The 23,230-nt window shown below is 37.3% G+C and overlaps 1 protein-coding gene across 1 annotated transcript; it reads right to left on the bottom strand.

Moving 5' to 3' along the window:
• Positions 1-17,890: 17,890 nt before the first annotated feature.
• Positions 17,891-21,362, bottom strand: LOC146520264 (uncharacterized). The gene is made up of 2 exons (XM_085157522.1): positions 20,758-21,362; positions 17,891-20,086 (listed from the first exon to the last, which is right to left on the bottom strand). Exons 1-2 carry the CDS (start codon positions 21,173-21,175, stop codon positions 19,761-19,763), a joined length of 744 nt encoding a protein of 247 aa, XP_085013648.1. The 5' UTR covers positions 21,176-21,362; the 3' UTR covers positions 17,891-19,760.
• Between the last annotated feature and the right edge of the window lie 1,868 nt (positions 21,363-23,230).

A 23,230-nucleotide genomic window follows, 5' to 3' on the forward strand; every position in this document is an offset into this window, starting at 1 on the left:
CTGATCTTGCCATTTTTGAAGATACTTGAGAGCACCTGCCCTCTAGTGGTCTGATGGGAGCAGCAACTGTAATGTCTCTGTTCTAAAATATGCATATTTCTCTCAGTGATACTTTGACAGTAATATTAGCCAGCAAAATGTTTTACATGTAGTCACTGTCATATGTGATATTGTCATACTAGTAACCCTCTACAGTCCTTTTTCAGGCATCTGTTTGACTTAGACAAGAGGATTTACTGACTGTGAATCTGTTGGATTATCTAGGCCTTTTATTCACAGGTTCAAACTCGCAGTCTGACTGTCAGGACTTGTAAAATATAATAATTTACAATAAGTCGATAATAAAAAGATCAGGCATAATATTGTAACCACTGATAAGTGAAGTGAATAAATATAATGTCACGTGTGCGTGGGACATATTAGGGAGCAAGTAAACATTTCGATGCCAAATTTGATGTATTAGAAGCAGAAAAAATGGGATTTGAGGATTTAAGTAACTTTGATATGGACCAAAATGTGATGGTTCGACGAATTCTCTCCCCCGGTCTGGCTTCAGGGTTGGACACCTGTAACCCTGTCCCAGGCAGGGTACACTGGTCCTGAGATTTAATTTTATCCACAAAGGTTGGATATTACAGCACCTGGTATTCCCACTCTGACTTATTTCCAGCGAACTCCGCCAGTCCAAACCCCACTGTTGAACCACTTAAGTTGTACAGTGGGTGTTGAACACCTTTGGTCACAAACTAGTGACTGAAAGAATAAGATCGCGGATACAAGCAGCAGAAATTAGTTTTGTTTGAAGAATGGCTGGACTCTCCCTTAGAGATAGGGTGAGGAGTTCAGTCATTTGAAAGGGGCTCAGAGTAGAGCTTCTGCTCCTCCATATTGAAAGGAACCAATTGAGGTGGTTTGGGCATCTGATTAGGCGGCCTCCTGGGTAAAGTGTTCCAGGCCTGTCCCATTAGAAGGAGACCCCTGGGACAGACCATTGACACATAGGATCATTACATCTCTCAGCTGGCCTAGGAACACCTCGATGTTCTCCCACATAAGCTAGAGGAGGCTGGGGAGAGGGAGGTCTGGACTTCTCTACTTAATGAGACAAGACCTTTGACAGGCAGAAGACAATGGATAGCTGAATTCATGGATGGAGGGATGGGTTAAGTTATTTTTTTTAAATGAATTCCTTACTAACAAGAAAAAGAAAAGTGTAACAGAAAGTTAGTTTAAAACATTTAATGTTGCATTTGAATTTTTCTGTTGGGCAAACCTAACAAATGGGACTGATAGGATCTGACTGGCAAGGCTGCTCAGGTTTTCTTATCTTAACAATGTTAGCAGGGAAGACACCTGGAAGATTTCGAGGTAGTTAGTACTGGGCAAGTCCCCTCACCTACATCGGCTCCAGCTGACCTCTGTATACCTACTAGCTAACAGTCACAGGATAAGAGATTGGGACTTTTTCATCAGAGAGCCAAAACAGATTTCCTGTACAGAAATTGTGGGCCCTGCAGCTTGACATACTGCATCAGTGAGAGGACAGGAGAGGTCACATCAGTTCAGCTTCAAGATCAACCTTGTTCTCTATATCGCTGATGTTGCTGTTAACTTCAGGATCCTGTAAAAATCTTTATTGGATTCACTCTAATAAACACAAGAGAAAAACTGATTAATCAAATGAGTAATAATGTTGATTTCTGTTTCCACAGGTGTGTATTGTATTGATCTCATCCAGCTAGATTCAAGTGTTGTGCAGCCTGGGCAGACTTTGAGGTCTCTAGGTATTTCTTGACTAGCTATGACTAGCGACAGGATGGATCAGGCAGGGTAAAGTAAAATGAATGGACTGGATTAACTGCATATGGTCTGATGGGAGCACTGCCAACAATAATGCTTTAAAGAACAAGTTCAGCATCAGCAGAGACACTTCTGCTCAAACAGTGACAATAACAGGACAGAATCTGCAGCCAATTTGAAATTGTCTGCTAAAAACACATTACTCCCTTTATGCTTCTTTTGCTTCTTGTTTGTAGCAGACATCTGCACTCATTTTAGTGTTACCCCGACAACAACAACAACAACAACAACAACAACAACAACAACAAAACATACCACTTTAACCCCTGACAATTGCATGCATGCAATTGTGCCTGTTTTATCTCTTTTTATGCCACATCCCCAAGTGATTAATACATGAACATGATTGCTTTCATGTGTTACTGTTTGGGCTCAAATCAGTTTGATGTTTGAAGGTTTGCAGTGACATGAAACAAATATCTCACCTCAAACATGTTAAACCAAAAGTAACAAGCCTGTTTTGAGTCAAAAGTACAGATATTTGTTTACAAATGTAGGAAGTAAAAGTAAAAGGTTGTCAGAAAAATGGCAACTTAAGTAAAGTTTAGATACCTGAAAAAAAGAGAGCGCTTACAGGTACTATTCTCAGTCAGTCCAATGCTGGTTTATCTTCAGTGACAACAGCAAACAGCATTTCAAACATTTCAACTATTGATGGAAAGACAGTGCTTACCTGACATAAAAACAAGCATTAGAACTGTTTTACCAGGAAAGAAAGGCAGAGAAATTTCCCAGTCAACTCAGTTATCAATCAATTAACACACAAAACAACCTTAAATTTATTATTATTATTTTTGTTTGGTTTTTGTTTGGTTTTTTTGGGGTTTTTTTTTTACAAAGCTCTTGTGTCACCACCTCTTCATATTGTTAGGATGCCTGGGTCGTTGACCCAGGGTTTTTGAGTTTATTATATTATTTATCATTTCTAGTCTTTGGTTTCTTTGAGTTCTGTCTTATGGTTTATGTCTCTGTCTTCTCTAGTTGCTCTGTCTCCCCTGTCAGCTGTATCCCCTTGTCAAGTTCGCATCTCTGTGTATCCTTAGTTGCTATATCCCCGTGTCCAGTCAGTGTCTGTCTGCCCTGGTCCCATGTCTCTGTTCCCTCTGTTGCAGTGCCTGCATGTGAGTCTGTGTCTTTAGTTCAGTCTGTGTTATGTTTCCTGTTTTACTTTGAAAGTCCGTGTCTCATGTATATGCGTCTGGTTTTGCTTCCTTTGTCTCGTTAGGCCTGATTTGCCCCAGCTGTGTTTCCCTCCTGTTACCCATTCCCTGATTGACCCCCTGTGTATTTAAGCCCTGTGTTTCTCTTTGTCTGTGTTGTGGTTTACCCTCATTTATGCTGTGTGGCCTGCCAGCCTGCCTATTTGGATTTTTGTTACGTTTGCCAGCAATAAAAGCTGAGTTTTGAAATACACTTTTGCCTCCGAGTGTCTGCGCTTTGGGTCCTCCTTACCACCACTCCTGCCTGCACACAGCCCTATCCTGACACATATCTTGCTTCAAAGTAATCAGTCTTTCTTGTCATTTTTCTAAAGTGGTGTTGAGCTATACTTCTTAAGGGTTTCTGTTCATAGTTTTCATTTGGTTCATAGTTTTCTTGGAAGAAAACCTCTTGGAGTCTGCAAGAGACTTGAGACTGGGGCGGAGGTTCACCTTCCAGCAGGACAACAACCCTGAACATAAAGCCAGGGCAACAGTGGAATGGTTTAAAACAAAACATATCCATGTGTTAGAATGGCCCAGTCAAAGTCCAGATCCAGAAACCCTAAAAGACTGGAAGTTGTAATTGCAGCAAAAGGTGGTTCGACAAAGTATTGACTCAGGGGGCTGAATAATTACGCACAACCCACTTTTCAGTTATTTATTTGTAAAAAATGTTTGGAATCATGTATGATTTTTGTTCCACTTCTCACGTGTACACCACTTTGTATTGGTCTTTCACGTGGAATTCCAATAAAATTGATTCATGTTTGTGGCTGTAATGTGACAAAATGTGGAAAAGTTCAAGGGGGCCGAATACTTTTGCAAGCCACTGTAAACTCTATCATTCTTGCTTTTATCAAATGCGTACAAATGAAAGGCAGATTTTCTCTGACTTCTGGTGATGGAACAAATTATGGACAAAGTTTTAGCGTACTTTATGCTTAACTCTGATAACTACACATTAACTACAAATTAATTTATTTTTATTTTTTTTACAATTGAGGAGTTATTTGCATGGTCTTCTTGATTCTGTCTTGTTATTGTCACTGTTCAAGGAAAAGTGTCAAGATTGCTGGCAGCAGATCGCATGTGTTTTAAGTGAGGGCCGAAATGCAGACAACACAGGGGGGAACTGAACTTAACAAAAGCGAGCCGGTTTTATTCAGGATGATGGAAAAACATAAAAGACAAAGGGCAAAAGGCAACAAAGTCAGAGCTAAAGAAACTAAACTAGGAGAGCAAACCTAAACACTAAACTCTTGAACACCAGGACAGTGGAACATAGCGTGATAATCAAAGAGGAACTCAGATAATATAAACACACTAAGGTGATGAGAAAAGTTGAAACACATGGAGAACAAAGCTGGAATGAACAGACATAATGACACAAGAGAAGGCAAAACTGAACACACTGAACAGAGGAAGCAAGACTTTCAAAATAGGTGCCCATAGGTGTGAATGTGAGTGCGAATGGTTGTCTGTCTCTGTGTGTTAGCTCTGCAACAGACTGGCGACCTGTCCAGGGTGTACCCCGACAACTGGGATAGGCTCCGGCGTCCCCCCACGACCCTGAAAAGGATACGTGGAAGCAAATGGATGGATGGATTTAATATTATTATCCAAATGTAAAATATTTTCTTTTGAAAATGACAAAGCTTGATGAGCCCCAAGCCCCAGGTGCTGGGGACAAAGGGGTTGAACTGCAGTTTAACCCTCCATGAGTCAAGTCTTTTATGCAAATATCGTAATCAGAATTTCTGCTAAAAGTTCATATAAACCATATACAACCACCAAACAAACGAGGATTAAAGGATCAGTTACTTAATTGTGCTAAAGTCCGCTCAACATAAACAATGGAGCCAAGGACTTCATGTAACCACAAAAGGTATAGATAGCAGAGATCTCACAGATTCCAAAACACCAAGGTTTACCATGCTTCAACCAAAATTCCCTGCTGCAAAAGAAGACCACAAAAATGCAAGCTTTCCAAATAGCAACAAAGCTTCGCTTACTGGACCAGTTTCCTCCATTGTTCTCTGCCGGTAGCTGATAGCCGCTGGAGCTACTGATAATGGCAACACTAACAAAAGGCATTAGAGCCACTCCATTTCAGAAGCATAAATCTTTGCACAGATTATGTTTACATATTGATTACTAATTTTCTGGATTTAAATGTGAGCCAAAACATATTTTCAAACTGGTTAAAGGCTAAAAAATAAAAAATAAAAATCGACTTCCTTTTTCTGTGTATTAGCCTTGGTAACTTTGACACAGTAACAACTGCTGCAATAATTACACCTCCAGTGAAATGTTATAAGTGTTAGCTTTATTTTGATGCCAAAATTGTTTACCCAGAGTTTGTAATTGCAGAGAAATGCTCCATTTATTTTGGGAATGTCATTTTCGAGCAGGAACCTCAGAAAGCCCCTGGGGGGATTAACAGGTGAAGACAGCTGCAGTACATATATGTGGTCACAATTTACATTTGAGGGTTTTAGAACAATTTAAAAAAAACATTGTGAGTTAAATGGACATGATCTTTTTTCTTTAGTATCATATATTATTACTATCATGTCATCATATACTATACTTGACCAGCTTAAAAGTGAACGGGCATTTAAAAGCAACAGTGGTCCGGGGGCTCCTCCTGTGGTGGTTTCATGTTACAACAGCTGAGGTACTGAAGAGTTTTTGTTTAGGTCTGCTGATGGTTTGTGTTACTGTGGCCAGCTCTCTGGCACAGTAATACACAGCTGTATCCTCAGGCTGCAGATTCTGTCCTTTTAACGTCACTGTGTTGCTGGAAGAGTCTAATTCAACACTGAACTTATTATTTAGTGAATCTTTCACAGCAGTGTCTCTACTAATCCACTCCAGTGGTTTCCCTGCAGGTTTCCGGATCCAATGTGTCCAGTCGTTGCTAAGCGAATAAGAGACCTGGCAGGTGATGGTCAGAGGTTGACCTGGCTGCACAGTCACAGCAGTCGACTGTGTCAGCTGTTCACACTTCACACCTGTTTAAAAAAAGAAAAAAAAAGTTTTGTGACCAATTCTTAAATCATGCTACAAAAGAAGAACTGCTGACAATGACAAATGTAAAGATACTCACATCCACCAGCCAAGAGGAGTAAGAGAGCTACAGGAAACATGGTTGTTGATGAATCTTATGTAATATCCCTATAACCCTACTGATGTGATGTTTTTATAGCTGAGTGGAAAAAGAAATTTGCATAGAGGAAAACATCTAAACCATCCGTACAATAAAAAGCTGACAGTTATGTGTGGAGTGCAAATACTATTATGGAAAATGAACATACTCTCATTGATCTTATTAGATTTCATGCCAAAAAAACAAGTGATTAGTCTGTTTTCTTATCAGGTTATTTAAGACAATTAATCAAAGTGTGGCTCATAAAACATGGAAAGCAAAGAGATGAGTGCAAACAGTTATGTTTTAAATAAAAACCTAAGCATGATGATTTTAATTCTGAAAGAGTATTTAAGAAGACTAAATGGATATATAAATGTTTCATTAACTCTTCCTCAACTACAGGAGATAATTTAACTTATTTGATGTTTGGTCAAAATAAAGTTTGCATAAAAATTGATGTTATTTTATTTAAAGCACAATGGCTGACTGTGACCAAATGGCGTTGCATCTTTACAGTGAACTGCTCTTCAAAGCATTAGGGCTCCTCCGCTGGTGACTTCACGTCACAACTATTCTGACACTGAAGAGTTCTTCTACAGGTGTCCTAAGGGTTTGTGTTACTCTGACTGTCTGGCACAGTAAAACACAACTTTGTCTTAAGGCTGCATATTCTGTGGATATAAAATATCTGGAAGTGGAAATGCTGAACCTGTTTTTGATTGAATCTTTGTAGCTTGTTGTGTACAAAGCACATCCTCTTCCAATCCATTCCAGCTCTTTTCCTGCAGAGTCAAAGGGGCTGACTATGTCAACTCTTCAGACTTTACACCTATTGGAAAAACAATATCTCTTGTAAAATTGTATCAAACTCTATTGCAAAAATGCTCCTACTGATAGCAAATATAATTTCACTCGCATCTAACTGATAAGAACAGTAACAGTGCTACAGAAAACATGTTTTCTGGTAAAAATGACATAATGTTAATACCACTCTGCAGTCTGTTTTGCACTTTTATAGCTCAGTAACACAGGAAGTCAGACAGTTTGCATAGTCTCAAATAAATGGAGGATTATTACTGGTCTAACAGCAGTGAAGAAGTCTGTTATACAAGGTATGAAAATGCCCATTGATTGTTCAGTTGTAACTACAACGAAAGTAGTTACTGATAATTACATTGCACTTTATTTAATTTTTTTTAAAGAAATGAATATTTTTTAAATTGTTTTAACTTTGATATTACAAAATGATAAGAATAAATGGGGTGTATATACACTAACAGTGAAAATTTTGCACTCACCTTCTCATTTAATATGTTTTCTTTATTTTTACTGCTTTCTACATTTTAGATACATACTGAAGACATCACATATGTGGAATTGTGTAGCAAGAAAAAAGATAAATAACTAAAAATGTTTTACATTTTAGAATCCTCAAAATAGCCACCCTTGGCTTTGCTGACAGCTCTGCAAACCCTTGACTTTCTCTCAGTGAGCTTCATGATGTAGTCGCCTAAAATGGTTTTCACTTCACAGGTGTGCCTTATCAGGGTTCATTTGTGGAATTTCTTCTTAATGGAGTTGGGACCAGTTGTGTTGTGCAGAAGTCAGCTGACAGCTCTATTTGACAACTGGTAGAATTCATATTATGGCACAATCAAACAGGTGTGTAAAGAGAAACGACAGTCCATTGTGCAATCTTCTGCACTTCATGATTCACTAATTTCTATCCTCTTGCTCCCAATTTTGTTATTCATCAGCTAGTCTTTCAATTTTTTTTTATTCAAGTGGTCCTTCAGTCTTCTCAACACACTCATCTTCACTTTCTTTTTATATTTTCATCTTTATTTTTAATCACTCAAATTTGCTTCACATCATTTCCTGCTCAATCTCTCTGCTTAGCTAACTAATACAAATCACTACATTTTGTCCTTCCTGTGCCCAGCTTCACGTACAACTCACTGTCAGCCTTTTTCCTCTTCCTGTGCCATATGCCACTTCTTTTTTTGTTTGTTTTTTTGTTTGTTTGTTTTTTGCATCTAACACTATCATGTGTCCTTCTGCATTTCTCTCTTTAGTATTATACCTATCCAACACCACCTCATTGCCTCTGTTTCTTTTACATAGGCATACATAGAAGTCTGGTCCAATCACCTCTCTCTTTCTCCACTAGGAACACTATTTTACATTTCATCCATTCTATTCTCTCCATCATATCAGACAGCTTTCTACTTTACCAGTCATAGTCCCTACATTTAAAATACCTCCTCTCCTGCCTTTCTTTTTCTCTTGCTGCCTCCTAAAATGCTTCACCCATCTTCTCTCTTCTCTTCGGCCAACAGCACTGTTTTCACTGGCACCACTGGTAACCAATAACATCAGAGGCAGTCGTTGCTCAAACAACCATTGCTCAAACTATTTTACAAAACTCTTAATAACCTTTATAGAAGAAAAAATAATAATCATCACAAGGAGGGGATTTCCCACTGGGATTCCACAACAGGGTTAGAGCGATGTTGGAAACAGGTGATGATCAAGTTCAGCTAATCACATACTCACATCACCAATAAAGTTTTTGACATTGCAACTCCAAATTCATAAGCGCTATGGCTCAGCTGCTATCTTGTGCAAGCAAAATATTAATTAATGAATCTAAAAAATGTAGATACATTGAAAAAGAAAAAGAGAAATATTTGGTCATTACCATTAATCTGCTACAAACATAAACAGTTGATGTGTGATTAATGAATAAAAGCAAATATGGATACATAAAGTTTGTTTACAAATGAAGAGAAAGCTGAGCAGTCACTGAGGTTTTTGTGCAGGTGTTACTCTGTCCTCAGTCACTGTGTGATCGAGCACAGAAGTAAACAGCAGAATCTTCTGCTGTCAGACTCTTGATCTCGAGGTACTGTCTGCTGCTGGAGTCTTCTTCAGTCATGATGAAACGACTTTGAAAAGAATTGCCATAGAGAGCAGAGTTTGAGCCCGTGTTCATCCTACCAATCCACTCTAGAGCTCTTCCTGGCCTCTGTTGTATCCAGTGAATATTGTAGCTTGTCAAGCTATAACCAGAAATGATACATGACATCTTCACTCTCTCTCCAGGTCTCTTCACCTCAGAAGGAGACTGCTCCAGTTTGATCTCACTCCAAACTCCTGTAAAAATAAAAATAAAGTGATTATCAGATTTGTCCATTCTGTGGTTTTAAAGAAGAAATATTTCTTTTTACCTTGAAGAATAACTACAAGGACAAAAGTCCAGGATAATATATAGTCCATATTTTACAGCACTTCACAATCGCAGTGTTTAAGATAAGGTAACACAATAAAGGAAGGTTGGTGATGGTGTGTTTATAAGCAAGGGTACTTTGCATAGACCTGCAAATTTAACTTGGGAAAAGTTTGGTATTCAAAATCTAAATTATGAAGCTTTTCAGTCTTTTGGACCGCAGATATAAACTTGCGATATTATAAATAGTCTACTTTTGCAGGTCATTTTCCTGCCTTTTAATATAGGTATAAAACATGTATAGGATGTTTTCCTATTACCCAGCATAATTATTTATCCCCGTTTATTCTGCCATTCTTTAACTGACATCTAGTAATAACACAGTGTGCAGGCAGATTAAATGGGGATTTTAAATTTGCATTTTACTTGACTGAGATTTCAGTGTGCTAAAAAATTGAGAGCCATAAAGTGCTAATAAGTAACATATATGCTGAATTTGAATTTTCTTTTTTCTTTTTCTCTTTTTTTTAAAAATATGTCAACATTTGATCTGATTTTTACTATCCGCTTCCATAGATTTTGGCTGAATGATACTTGTAACACATGTATTTTTTCATCCTGCTACTTCACACCAGTCAAAATAACTTTAGAAAACAGATTGCCCATATTAACCAATGTGTTTTGGGGTTATACTTGCTGGGTAATGTTGAACACTGTATATCAAAATTGAATTAAAGATTGAGTTAAGAATTTTATTTAAAAAAAAACAATAGGAAATAAAGATAAAATCACAACATAATTCTTCTATGGAATCGCTGACACAATGAAAAGTAACTAGTGCAGGATTTTGTACAGCTGCTTTGCTAACAACACTTATTGTGACTCTCAAACACAGTAAGTCTTCAGTTTTCAGTCTGTCCATCTGCAGATACACCTGCTGTTTGCTGTTGTCTCTCGAGATGGTAAACCTTCCTTGAACTGACTGACAGGAGCTTGTGTAAGTAACTTGGATTTAAGCAACCATCTCAAGTCCTTTTCCAAGAGCCTGTGTGACCCAGGCTATATAGGAGCTACTGAATGTGAATCCAGAACCAGTACAGGTCAGTCTGTGAGACTCTCCAGGCCTTTTAATCACTGATTCAGATTCTGTCAGAGCCTGGCCATTAACTCCTGTCAAAGCAAAACAAAACAAACTAATAACCACTTACTCCAAGATTTTAAGTATTTGATTTCAAATTGACACAAGGGAAACTCTTCACCTGTCCAAACTATGATAGATAGAAGTAGCCCTGTTTTTCCATCCATCATATCAAGCTGCTATGTGACCATTCCACTTTGTCATGCTCACTGCAGTCATACTGTATAAATAGTTATAACACATCCAAGTTTTGCATTGACTCCGCCTTGACATGTAACATCATTTTTTTAAGATTTACCCCTGGGGTCTCCAGTGAATAACCAATCAATATCCCTGGCTACCCATTAAATACCGCATCCAATTTAAAATACTGCTGCTTACTTTTAAAATTATCAACAACACAGCCTCAAGCTACCTTATCGAACTCCTTAGATCGTACATTCCTGCTAGAGCACTAAGATCATCTACTCAGTTACTCCTGGTGCAGCCAAGATCTCGGCTGAAGTCTAGAGGTGACCGTGCGTTTGCCTTGGCTGCATCAGATTTATGGAATAACCTTTGTATTGCTATCCGCACGTATGATTCTATCCAATCATTTAAATCATGGTTAAAAACCTATTTATTTAATCTTGCCTTTCTTGCTCGTTAATGCCTGTATCTGATCCCTAGACTTACTCTATTTTACCTTTTATACATATCTTTTATAGCTTTGTGCTTTTAACATATTTTACGTGATATGCATTTTATGCTATTCCTGTGTATTAGTGACACTGACCTGTTAGCATACTTGGTACTTTGTTATGGTCCTATATTTAAAATATTTGTCTTTTATGTGAAGCACTTTTGTATACGGTTGGTTTTTAAATGTGTTCAATATTGTATTATTGTATTGTATTCTCCAGGCCTTTTAATCACTCATTCAGTCTGACCATCAACACCTGTGAAAACACAAAATAAAATAAAGTATATACCATACCTTAACAAAGTTCTATAAAACAGATGTCATTTGATGTTTTCACCTGCCAGGCAGACAGTTAAAAGCAGCAGCCCTGTCCTGTAATACATTATGTAAGTTGTTTGTCATCTGTTCACTCTCAGCCACTTTTCAGTCTCATAAGTAGAGGTGGAAGATTTGAGTTTTGCATTTGATTTTTGACTCCTCCTCACAAAAACGGCTGTTGGTTGAATTTCTGCCTTTGGGAAAGATGGACCGGATCATCCGGGCTCGGTCCGCTAGACCGCTTAATAACTTCATTCACCAACTTCATTCCTCCCTCTGCCCCCTGGACCGTAACACACTCTCTCATACAAGTTACAATCATATCTTTAATTGTCTATGAAACTACAAAATCTGCACCACATATCTGCTGCTCTTGGTCAGTGCACTACTGTCAATGTACAACGCACAAGATGTACATAGGTTTGACTTTTATATATTTTCCTGCAGTTACCTTTATCTTTCTTAATTCTTCCTAAGAACAGAGTGAGAGAGAAACTGTATTTCAATTCTCCTGTGTGTCCTGTACATGTAGCAAATTAAAAATATAATTATTTGAATACTGAATGTTGAATTTGATGAGTTATGCTTGGGACACAACGTATCAGCTCTAATAGTTAAAAGTGAAATTAGAACAATGAGACAATATTGAGACAAAACTGTATTTAATTGCTGAACTGTTTGCAACACCAGGAAAATGTCTGTATATAAGAGAAGTTCACTCTTATATTGACAAGACTTTTCTTCTTACCTTTTTCCTACTGATAAATGTTTCTAAAATGTAATAGTAATTACTGTTGTGGCCTAAAATGTTGTTGTTAAAAATGTTATTTTCACACTAAAACAGAGTCACTGGGTCATTTTAACCTGTTTTTTTTCCTCTATTCTCTATTATTTGTTTTTCTCTTTGTGCAGCCAGTATTCCCATACCTAATGCTGTTTCAATGCTTTTGCTTTTTCTCTCAGGACACCCACTCTTTGGAATATTCTCCCCGAAGAGACCAGATCAGTTAGCTCACGTTCATCTTTTGAATCACTGTTAAAGACATATTTTTATAAGCAGATGACAAGAAGTGACTACTAGCCCAGACACCCAGGAATGCAGGCCAGAAAGTAAACTGAGACCTTTGTGAATGTTGTGAGGCGATTACAAACATTAATTGGTTGGAAGAATTTTCATATTAGTATTATTATTTCTATATTATTATTTCTACCCACATTTTTTTTTCCATTCAGACTGCCTCTCCCTTTATAAGTGGTCTGAGGGTGCCTCCTCTGGTGGATTTACATGTTGAGGCTCTGACGGTGTTTTTGTACAGAGCTGCTGGTTGTTTGTGTTACTGTGAGTCTCTGGCACAGTAATACACAGCAGTGTCTTCAGGCTGCACATTCTGTCCAGTTAAAGTCACTGTTTTACTGGAAGAGTCTATGGAAATGCTGAACTTGGTTTTGAGTGAATCTTTGTATTGTGATGTGCATCCATCACATGCACTTCCAATCCACTCCAGCCCTTTTCCTGCAGGCTGTCTGATCCAAGCTGTCCAATAGCTGCTCATAGAATAAGAGACCTGACAGGTGATGGTCAGACGCTGACCTGGCTGCACAGTCAAAGAGGCTGGCTGCGTCAGTTGTTCACACTTCACACCTGTTAAAAAAGAAAAAAATTTGTGAGAAATTACAGGTTATATCATAAAACAGATACTGTTGAATGTTATCAAAAGAGACTCACATGAAGAAGCTAAGAGCAGTAAGAGAGCTACAAAAAACATGCTTTTTGATGAATGTGGCATAATGTGAACTCCACACCACAGTCTGATGTGAAGCTTTTATAGCTGAGTAACAGAGGAAGTCAGCGAGTTTGCATATAAATGCATAAACGTTACTTAGAAACTCGCATGGACAACATGAGAACATGTTAGGGAAATTTACATATTTTAATCTGGTGACTTTAGTATAAATATACTGTATTGTGGTAAAAGAGGAATATCAGTTCTATTAATCCCATACAGAAAATATATATATAAATCTTAAAAGGTTTGTATCTGTCTTGTGTGAAACTTGTATGAAAAGCATACAAGAGTGAAAACAGATATAAGATCCCTTGAAAATTATATAAATGAAAGTAATGAGAAAGTGGCCACTTTCATGAGTAAATCATATAAGCCTTATATGATTCACTATATGAAGCAAGCTAAAGCTGATGCAAGTCTTTTATAAGTTTTTCCTATTTCTTTTCCATATGGGATGTTATGTTAGATTGCTGTTTTGCAAACACTTGTTAAAACATTAATGAGATGGGGCAATCGCCATTTTGCTGATTATTGAAATAAATATATTTACTGATCTTTATACTGGGATACTTGCTTTACTTTACCTAAGCGTTGCACAAATAAATATAAAATTGTGACTCTATTGATGTGATTTAAATAGTGATGGGTCGTTCGCGAACGAAATGGCTCTTAGAGCCGGTTCTTTGAAGTGAACGACGCGAGCCGGCTCCTTATTGGGAGCCGTGAGGTTTTTTTTTTCTTTCTCTCACCCTCTCTCTCGCCCTTTTTCCACTAAACTCCGCACGTGCGGCCTGTACTTTGTAGTGATGGGTCGTTCGCGAACGAAATGGCTCTTAGAGCCGGCTCTTTGAAGTGAACGACGCGAGCCGGCTCCTTATTGGAAGCCGTGAGGTTTTTTTTTTCTTTCTCTCACCCTCTCTCTCGCCCTTTTTTCCGCTAAACTCCGCATGCGCGGCCTGTACTTTGCGCTGGGCAGAGGGGGGAGGGGCCTTAGTTACACTTGCAGTAGCACAGGAACAGAGCCAGAGAAAAAGAGAGTGAGGGACAACAACTTCACATTAGAAAGGTATAGTAATCATCCACTATTTTCAGTTGCAGATGATAAAGGATTCAGAAATCATGCAGGCCCATATGACAGAGAATGTGCATCTTCTTTTTGTTTTAATATTTTAATTTATATTTAATTGTGTTGTGGTTTGCAGTGTTTTGTGTTGTTTCACGTTAAATTTGTTTAAAAGGAAAAAGCTGAAAATTTAAATAGTTAAAAGTCTAAAATGTAAATAGTTGTTCTTTGTATTATATGATTTATTTATTACATTTTATGTGGAGTGAATAAATAAAGTATATTTATGGTGGCCCTTAGAGAAAAAGCACGTACAAACTCCTAAGCATGTACAAACTCCAAAACGCATAAAAACTCAGACGCACTTACAAACCCCGAAGCATGTACAAACTCCAAAACACGTAAAAACTCAGAAGCACGTACAAACTACAAAACACGTAAAAACTAAGAAGCACGTACAAAAGACAACAGAAGTGCTCCAGGATGCTAGGGCGCAGTGTTGAGCTTTTGTTACCTAGTGGCTACACAAGCCAGGAAGTATCAACAACCGGATTTGGTGTGTGGTAGTAACAGGTAAATTAATTTTTTTTTAAATTATTTGAATAAATATGAGTGCTTGTCTATAAATACACAAACAATACACACATGCTTTCAATTGTGTAATTTAAGTGATCTGGGTAGCTCTGTTTTGGAAGTCCAGTTAATGCTAGAAATGTGTTTTGGAGTTTGTGCGTGCTTTTTGGAGTTTGTATATGCTTTAGAGTTTGTACGTGCTTTGTCTCTAGGGGCCATATATAAACATATATAAATAAAACCACTTTTTTTTACATTAGTAATTCCTTTTATGCATAATTTTATATTATTGTTAATGATTAAATAATTAAAGCAACAAAACAACCTGGAGAGCCGGTTCGGAGCCGAAAGAGCCGGCTCTTTTTAGTGAGCCGAGCCGAAAGAGCCGGATCTCTAAAAAGAGCCGGAAATCCCATCACTAGATTTAAACAATGTAAACTCTCAAGCTTGTTGTAACTAATATGAAAAAATCCTGGAAGAACAGTTTAAAAAACATGACAAGTTTGGTATATACTTTACTTCAACTTTTATAACAAAAGTATTTATAAAAGGGGAAGAATAAGTAAGAATGTGGAAAGTAAATGCCGGATGTCTTAGTCAACCTTTAAAGAAGTCCAGGGTCAATGCCATTTCATTAAGATCAATATTAATGGCACTTTAAGTATCATTATAGTGACCAAAAATAAACAGGGATGAAACAGTCTACTGTCTGACATATTTGAAATTTTGCTTAAATAATACTTTAACTGCCCTTTAAATACTGTATATCTATGTTATTTACCTTTTACATGCCTTTCTGTATCCGCTACTTCATACCTACCTCTGCCCTGTACGCTGCCTCAACTCAGTCAAGAGATGAGACCAAAAACAATGGTGTCAGCGGCATGTGTGACAATGACATTGTTTTGGTGGGTTCATGTACAGTTGTATATGTACAGGGTGTACAGCAGACGACTTTGAACGCAGCCCTCTGGGGAACCAGTGCTGAGTGACATTTTATTTTTCTTCACTGTGCAGACAGTATTCCATATCTACTGTTGCTTTACCTATAACGCCTTTTGAATACAGTATTGATGTCTGTGGAACTTTGATGTAGGGGTGAAAACCATAAAAACACCATAAAAACATATTGTATGTATATTTTCAGTATTAATATTGATGTCTTCTTTTTAGAAACAACAAAGTGTGAAGTAGATAAGTCGTGGTATCTCATTGGTATTACTGTATTATGTAATGAGAAATTATTTGAAAGGAATGAAGCAAAGAGCTAATGTAGCAGAGCTGAGGCCCAAGAGTCAAAGGAAGTAAAACAGAACCTGCAGAGTCTATATGCTAGTGACAGTGAAAGTAAAGCAGGTGAAGACTTGAATAAGGCTCTTTGAATGACCAGGATGAGTTTAAAATGGGGAGGGAAAGGGTCACAGAAACTAGACTCCAGGAAGAGAGAATGACAGAATATACTGAGATTTAAAGTAAATGAAGGCAGGCTGACATGGACCAGAGTGTTGACAATTGAATTGAGTTTGACTGACTGGGAAACCTCAAGTGAAATAGATAAGAAGCTTAAACACTCAGGGTTGCAGACCAGAAGAACTTTCTAATTTCAGTTTGACTCAAGCTCAGTAAATGCACTTTCTTTGCAAAATGTTTGGCACAGACTGCCTCTCCCTTCATAAGTGGTCTAAGGGCTCCTCCTCTGAGGGGTTTATGTGCAGGTCTGCTGATTGTTTGTGTTACTGTGAGTCTCTGGCACAGTAGTACACAGCTGTGTCGTCAGGCTGCACATTCTGTCCAGTTAAAGTAACTGTGTTGCTGGAAGAGTCTGTGGAAATACTGAACTTGCTTTTAAGTGAATCTTTGTATTGTGTTGTAGATCCAGTTTATGCGCTTCCAATCCACTCCAGTCCTTTCCCTGCAGGCTGTCTGATCCAAGCTGTGTACCAGCTGCTAACAGAATAAGAGACCTGACAGGTGATGGTCAGACGTTGACCTGGCTGCAAAATCACAGAGGCTGGCTGATTCAACTGTTCACACTTCACACCTGTTAAAGATAAAAATGTTTTGTGATAAACTGCAGGTTATATGAAAAAGCAAAATCTGCTGAATGTTACCCGACTAAAGAGACTCACATGAAGTGGCTAAGAACAGTAAGAGAGCAACAGAAAACATGTTTTTTGATGAACGTGACATGAAATGTAAGACATCAATAAAAAAAAGCTGACTTCTGTTCACTGTTGGTTACATTTGGTTACATTTAAATTATAAGTCAAACAATGAGGTAAAAAGGACTGCTACTGTCACTTCTGTTAATGGTATATTATATTGCATTAATGAGATGTGGTATTCAGCATATGGCCAGATTATTAAATTATTATTATTATTACATATATACTACTATTATGTACTGTATCTAATCACTCCACAAATAAATATACAATTTTGACTCAGTTTATACTCTGCGTCATTTTTTTTTTTTTTAATAAAGACTCAATTCTTTGTGGGAAGTGTAAGTAAGAATGTAAAAAGTAAATATTGCATGTTTAAATCAACTTTTAAATGAGTCCAGGGCCAATGCCATTTAATCAAGATCAGTGTTTATCACTTTGTTTGTCATTATAGTGACTTAATAGAAACAAGGATGAAACAGTCTGTGTGACATATTTGACATTTTACATAGGTAATGCTGTAAGTATGTATGTTTCTGCTACTTCATACCTATAGAGAAACATTTTAGAAACAGACTCCTGTAATATCTTTAATTGTATTAGTAAGATGATTATATAGTTAGATGATGTGTGAGATAGTATAAAGTGTCAAATTTTGCACAGACCTCTCTCAGAAGAGAAAGAATAGAAATTGATTTATTTTGAGACTTTTAATTGATTAATTTATTATGTATTCAGGTTGGAATTCAAACATTATTTCTTTTTGAATACATAGTTGTTTTAAATAGTGTGCATACCTGTTTATGTCTACAAGCAGCGGTAAATGGACTGGTTCTTATTTAGCACTTTTCTACTCTACTTGAGCACTCAAAGCACTGTAGGCACCCTGTCTCACGCACTCTCCTTTTTTCAATGTCTAAGACCTTTGTACCTAATATTTGCACTCCAATGAACACACCAGGAAAAACTCAGGCTTCAGTATCTTTATTTTCCTTTTTTACAATAGGTATGAACGTTCTTTTTCAGCAGGAGAATCCAGAAATCATCAAGATCATATGTGATATTAGTATATGGTGAGGTTTCTGGTGCATCTGCTCCAGTGTCTTACATCATTGTGCTTTGTCGAGCACAGAAGTAAACAACAGAATCTTCTGCTGTCAAGATGTTGATGTCAAGGTGCTGTCTTCTGCTGGAGTCTTCTTCAGTCATGATGAAACGATGTTGAAAAGAACTGCCATAGCTGCCAGAGCTCTTCCTGGTCTCTGTCGTATCCAGTGAATATCATTATTATAACCAGAAAGGGTACATGACATTTCCACTGTCTCTCCAAATCCTTTCACCTCAGAGGGAGACTGTTCCAGTTTGACCTCACTCCAAACTCCTGTAAAAAAACAAACAAAAACATAAAAAAAACAGCATGATCATCATGAATCAGACTTTTTCACCATTTTAAAGAATGAATCCCTTTCTTACGTTTGAGACAAACAATAAAGAATAATTTAAAGGAAATCATATATCCCGTAATCTTGAAAACTTTATAATCAAAATGGGCAAATTGTTAAAAAAAAAAAAGAATTTTTTTTCGATTTTCTCTCATGAATTAAATGAAAATTGGCAACAACGTGTTTATAAGGAAGCAAAGCTTTGCATAGACCCCCCTCTACAGGAGGAATTTGGTATTCAAAAACTCAGTTACACAACTTCTTACTTCTAGCTATTTGGACACTACTCACAAATTAAGACGCCGACTCTATTACATGGCAAACATAGATACAGCCAACATAGAGTACCTAATTTGGATTGTGGCAGGAAGCCAAAGTACCTGGAGAGAGCTCACACAAGCACAACAACAACATGCAAACTCGACACAGAAAGGCTCCAGTCAGCTGGTGTATTCAAACAGTCTTGCTAACCAGTCTTGTCCAGCTCAGTAGCAGAGACCTGGTCAGTTAACTGGTCTTGGCAGTTGTGTCTTCTGAGTTTTCCAATAGTGTGTTTATGGCTTTGACCTGTCTTTAGCCTAAAAGTTTGGAATGTGGATTATATGCTACTACATGGTGTTACGTGTTTGGGTCCTTATGACAGATGTAATTTTTCAGTGTGTGAGTTAATGTTTTAAATGACTCCATTTGAGCACAAGTTTGATATTCTTCAAACCAAAAGGGGTTAGGTGCATAAATCAGCAAGTAAAAGTGAAAAACTGTCACCACACAGACATCCACCTAAAAGGGAAAATTTATTAAGCCAGAAGCAATATTGCAGAATTCTTGAGACTGGGATAACAGGCAGCATCTGTTAAAAGAAAAGTATTTGCTGTCCTGAAAGTGAACACAATTAGTGTTATACCATCGGGATATATATTTACTTATATTTAGTGTAAACTGTGCAATCCTGGAGAAACATGTAATATTTCCCAATGCAAAGTGTTTTCTTTTTGAAAATGATGAAGCTTAAGACATTTACAGTACATATATGTGGCACAATTAACATTTAAAGGCTTTAAAACAAATAATTATAAAAAAGTGATCTTTTTTTGTGTCATTTATTATTATTATTATTATTATTATTATCATCATACGATACTTGATCTGTTTAAAAGTGGCATTTAAAAACAACACTGGTCCAGAAGCTCCTCCTGTGCTGGTTTACAACTAACGCACTGCAGAGTTCTTGTTCAGGTCTATTGATGTTTTGTGTTACAGTGTGTGGCTCTCTGGCACAGTAATACGCAGCTGTGTCTTCAGGCTGCACATTCTGTCCAATTAAAGTAACTGTGTTGCTGGAAGAGTCTGTGGAAATACTGAACTTGTTTTTAAGTGAATCTTTGTAGTATGTTGTGTATCCAGCACACTCTTCTCCAGTCCATTCCAGTCCTTTTCCTGCAGGCTGTCTGATCCAAGCAGTGAGTCCAATAGGTGCTCACAGAATAAGAGACCTGACAGGTGATGGTCAGACGTTGACCTTAATACATTCCTTAGAGTGTTTATTTTAACAACATTAGCAGTAATTAATTAATCTCTTTTTATTTCAGGTACCAGTGTTTCAGAGCTGGAGAAAAATGCTTATGATGACATTGAGCAATCTGACACACTTATTCTGTTATTTATTTTTGGCTGAAGCCTCATTTTTGGCACCACTGCTGTCTGTGGAAGAAGTAGTTCTTTAATTCATTCAGTACAGAGATGATATTGTTCTCTCTGTACTGTCATAATTATTTAGGTCTATAACCTATAATCAAATTTCCATTAACTTATACATTGAAAAGAATTGAGATAACTAACATTCATTATTTGTGTCCTAACAGTGAGTTAAGTAGGATTTTGTAACCATATCAATCAATGTATCGAGTGTCGAGCACAAAAATAAACAGGACAATCTTGTTGTGGATTGTTGATTTTACTTGTTCCACCACCTTGGTTTCAAATAATGTTGTTGAGGGCTGTATTTTAGCTCAAATCATGATATTTTCCAAAATAAAATTATAGTTTTATGTGTCTTAACATGATCACTGAAAGCCAAAACCTAATCTCCTGCTGCCCTTCCACTCACATAAAAGAAAATGTTTAAAATCAAGTCTTTATATTATAGCAGTTTGAAGGCTCCTCCTTTGTTGGATTACTGAGGCACTGAAGAGTTTTTTGTTCAGGTCTGCTGATGCTTTGTCTTACTGTGACTCTCTGGCACAGTAATACACAGCTGTGTCTACAACCTGCACATTCTGTCCAGTTAAAGTAACTGTGTTGCTGGAAGATTCTGTGGAAATGCTGAACTTGGTTTTGAGGGAATCTTTGTATTCTGATGTGCATCCATCGCATGCCCTTCCAATCCACTCCAGCCCTTTTCCTGCAGGCTGTCTGACTCCAGTGAGTCCAATAGGTGCTCATAGAATAAGAGACCTGACAGGTGATGGTCAGACGGTGACCTGGCTGCAGAGTCAGAGAGGCTGGCTGTGTCAGCTGCTCACACTTCACACCTGTTGGAAAACATATGGCAACATATGGCAACATAAATAAAACAGCTGATTCTGACAGAATTACACTCACATTCAGCTGCTAAGAGAATTAACAAAGCTAAGGAAAACATTATTTTTGATAAAAGTGGCATTCATGCACTCTACTGTGTGGTGTGCAGTCAAGTTTTTATAGCTGAATAATAGAGGAAGTCAAAGAGTTTGCGTAGAGTCAGTCACGTGAAGCATCACTGTTAACATGCTTGGAAAATGCACAAAGCATATTTTTTTTGATTGATCGTTGAATTGTAATAGCAATAAAAACAAGATACTGATTGTTACACTGCTTTTAATTTAAGTATAAGTGGAAAACAAACATAGATACGTTTTCATAGCTTGATCAAAAAAGATCGAACAGCACAGAACTGTAAATTCACAATAATTTATCCATTTTCTTATAATTATTATCATATTTCACCGATTCATTTGTTGCCTCCTAAAGTTCTTTTAATTTTTAAAAACTCTTAAGTCTAACCTGGACTGGTTTGCTGCTTAAAGAAAGGACCAAATGACCAAAAAAATCAGTTTAAAAAATACAAATTTTAGTTGGGAATCAAATTTCTATTAATGTATCTAATGAAAAAGGGAAGTAAGAAGAGAAGAGTTGCGACATAATCTTGACAATATTACTGGCCTAACAGTGAGGAAGGCAGGATTTTGTACAGCTGTTGAACAGTTTCAGTAACTGTAGCTTTTGAGCACAATAATAAACAGCAGAATCTTCAGTTTTCAGACTCATCTGCAGATACAGCTGCTGCTTGTTGTTGTCTCTGGAGATGGTAAACCGGCCTTGGACTGACTGAGAATAGTAAGTGCTCCCACCATCATATCTAATAATGGCAACCCATTGGTGAAATGCTGTAATAATTTGTTGATGTCGTTTATACATGTTTAGATAGTGACATACTTCTCAGTAATCTCTACTGTAAGTGATAATGACACTGTATGCTTTATTGATTTTAAAGAGTGTATGTTATTCTTTTTTAATGTGTGTCTTTTAATGGGTTGTAAGGGCATGCCAAAACTATCTCTGTTTTTTAGGAAAAAAGCCCTGAGTCAACCAAACATTCCCTGGTGTTGGGAAATAGAGGAAGTAGTTTTTGTATGGCATTTCTATTGCTGTCTCTCGCTGTGTTGTGTCGGGCACAGTAATAAACTGCTGTGTCCTCAGTCTTCAAACTGTTCATCTGTAGATAGAGTCTACTGCTTGAATCATCTCTGGAGATGGTGAATCCATACCCTGGACTGACTGGGAATAAGACGTAGATTGACTATAACCTGAAGTGCGTATAATAGCAATCCACTCCAGTCCTTTTCCAGGAGCCTGTCTGATCCAGTGCATCCAGTAGTTGCTGAATGTGAATCCAGATGCTGTACATATCAGTCTGTGTGAATTACCAGGGTTTTTGACCACTGGTTCAGACTGTGTCAGAGTCTGGCCATCAACACCTGCCCAAATAAAAAAGAAATGTATTAAAGAGAGAGAGAGAAACAATACATATACACCATATACATATACAATTTTCACCTGCCCAGCAGACAGTTAAAATCAGCAGCCCTGCCCTATAAGCCATTGTGTGATCTGAGTGTTAAATGTTCCCTTCAACCCTCAGTTAAGTAGAAGTTGAGTTTTTGCATTTGAATTTTTGACTCCTCCTCACAGACAGGAATCAACTGCTTCTGACAAGATTTGTGTTGCACTTTGTATTAGAGATGGCACGATACCACTTGTTTATGTCCGATACCGATACCGATATCATAAATTCTGATATCTGCCGATACCGATATGAATCCGATATAGTGTGTTTTTTAATCAATAAAACTGTTTTTTTAATATCTTGCTGCATTTTGTATAAGTTCATACTCAAGTTTAAATAAACAACAACACTAAAGCTATTCTGTTATACCTGTATGTAAAAAATACAACAAAATATTTCATAGTTCAGCAATACTGATCAATCTAATAAACGTAAACCTACTCCATCCTCCCTTTTCTGGTATTTTAAAGAGTACTTAGCAGAAATATTAAGCAACCTAACTAATAGGGTTGCAA

The sequence above is a fragment of the Neolamprologus multifasciatus genome, chromosome 4, assembly GCF_963576455.1.
Source record: "Neolamprologus multifasciatus chromosome 4, fNeoMul1.2, whole genome shotgun sequence".
Taxonomy (NCBI): Eukaryota; Metazoa; Chordata; class Actinopteri; order Cichliformes; family Cichlidae; genus Neolamprologus; species Neolamprologus multifasciatus.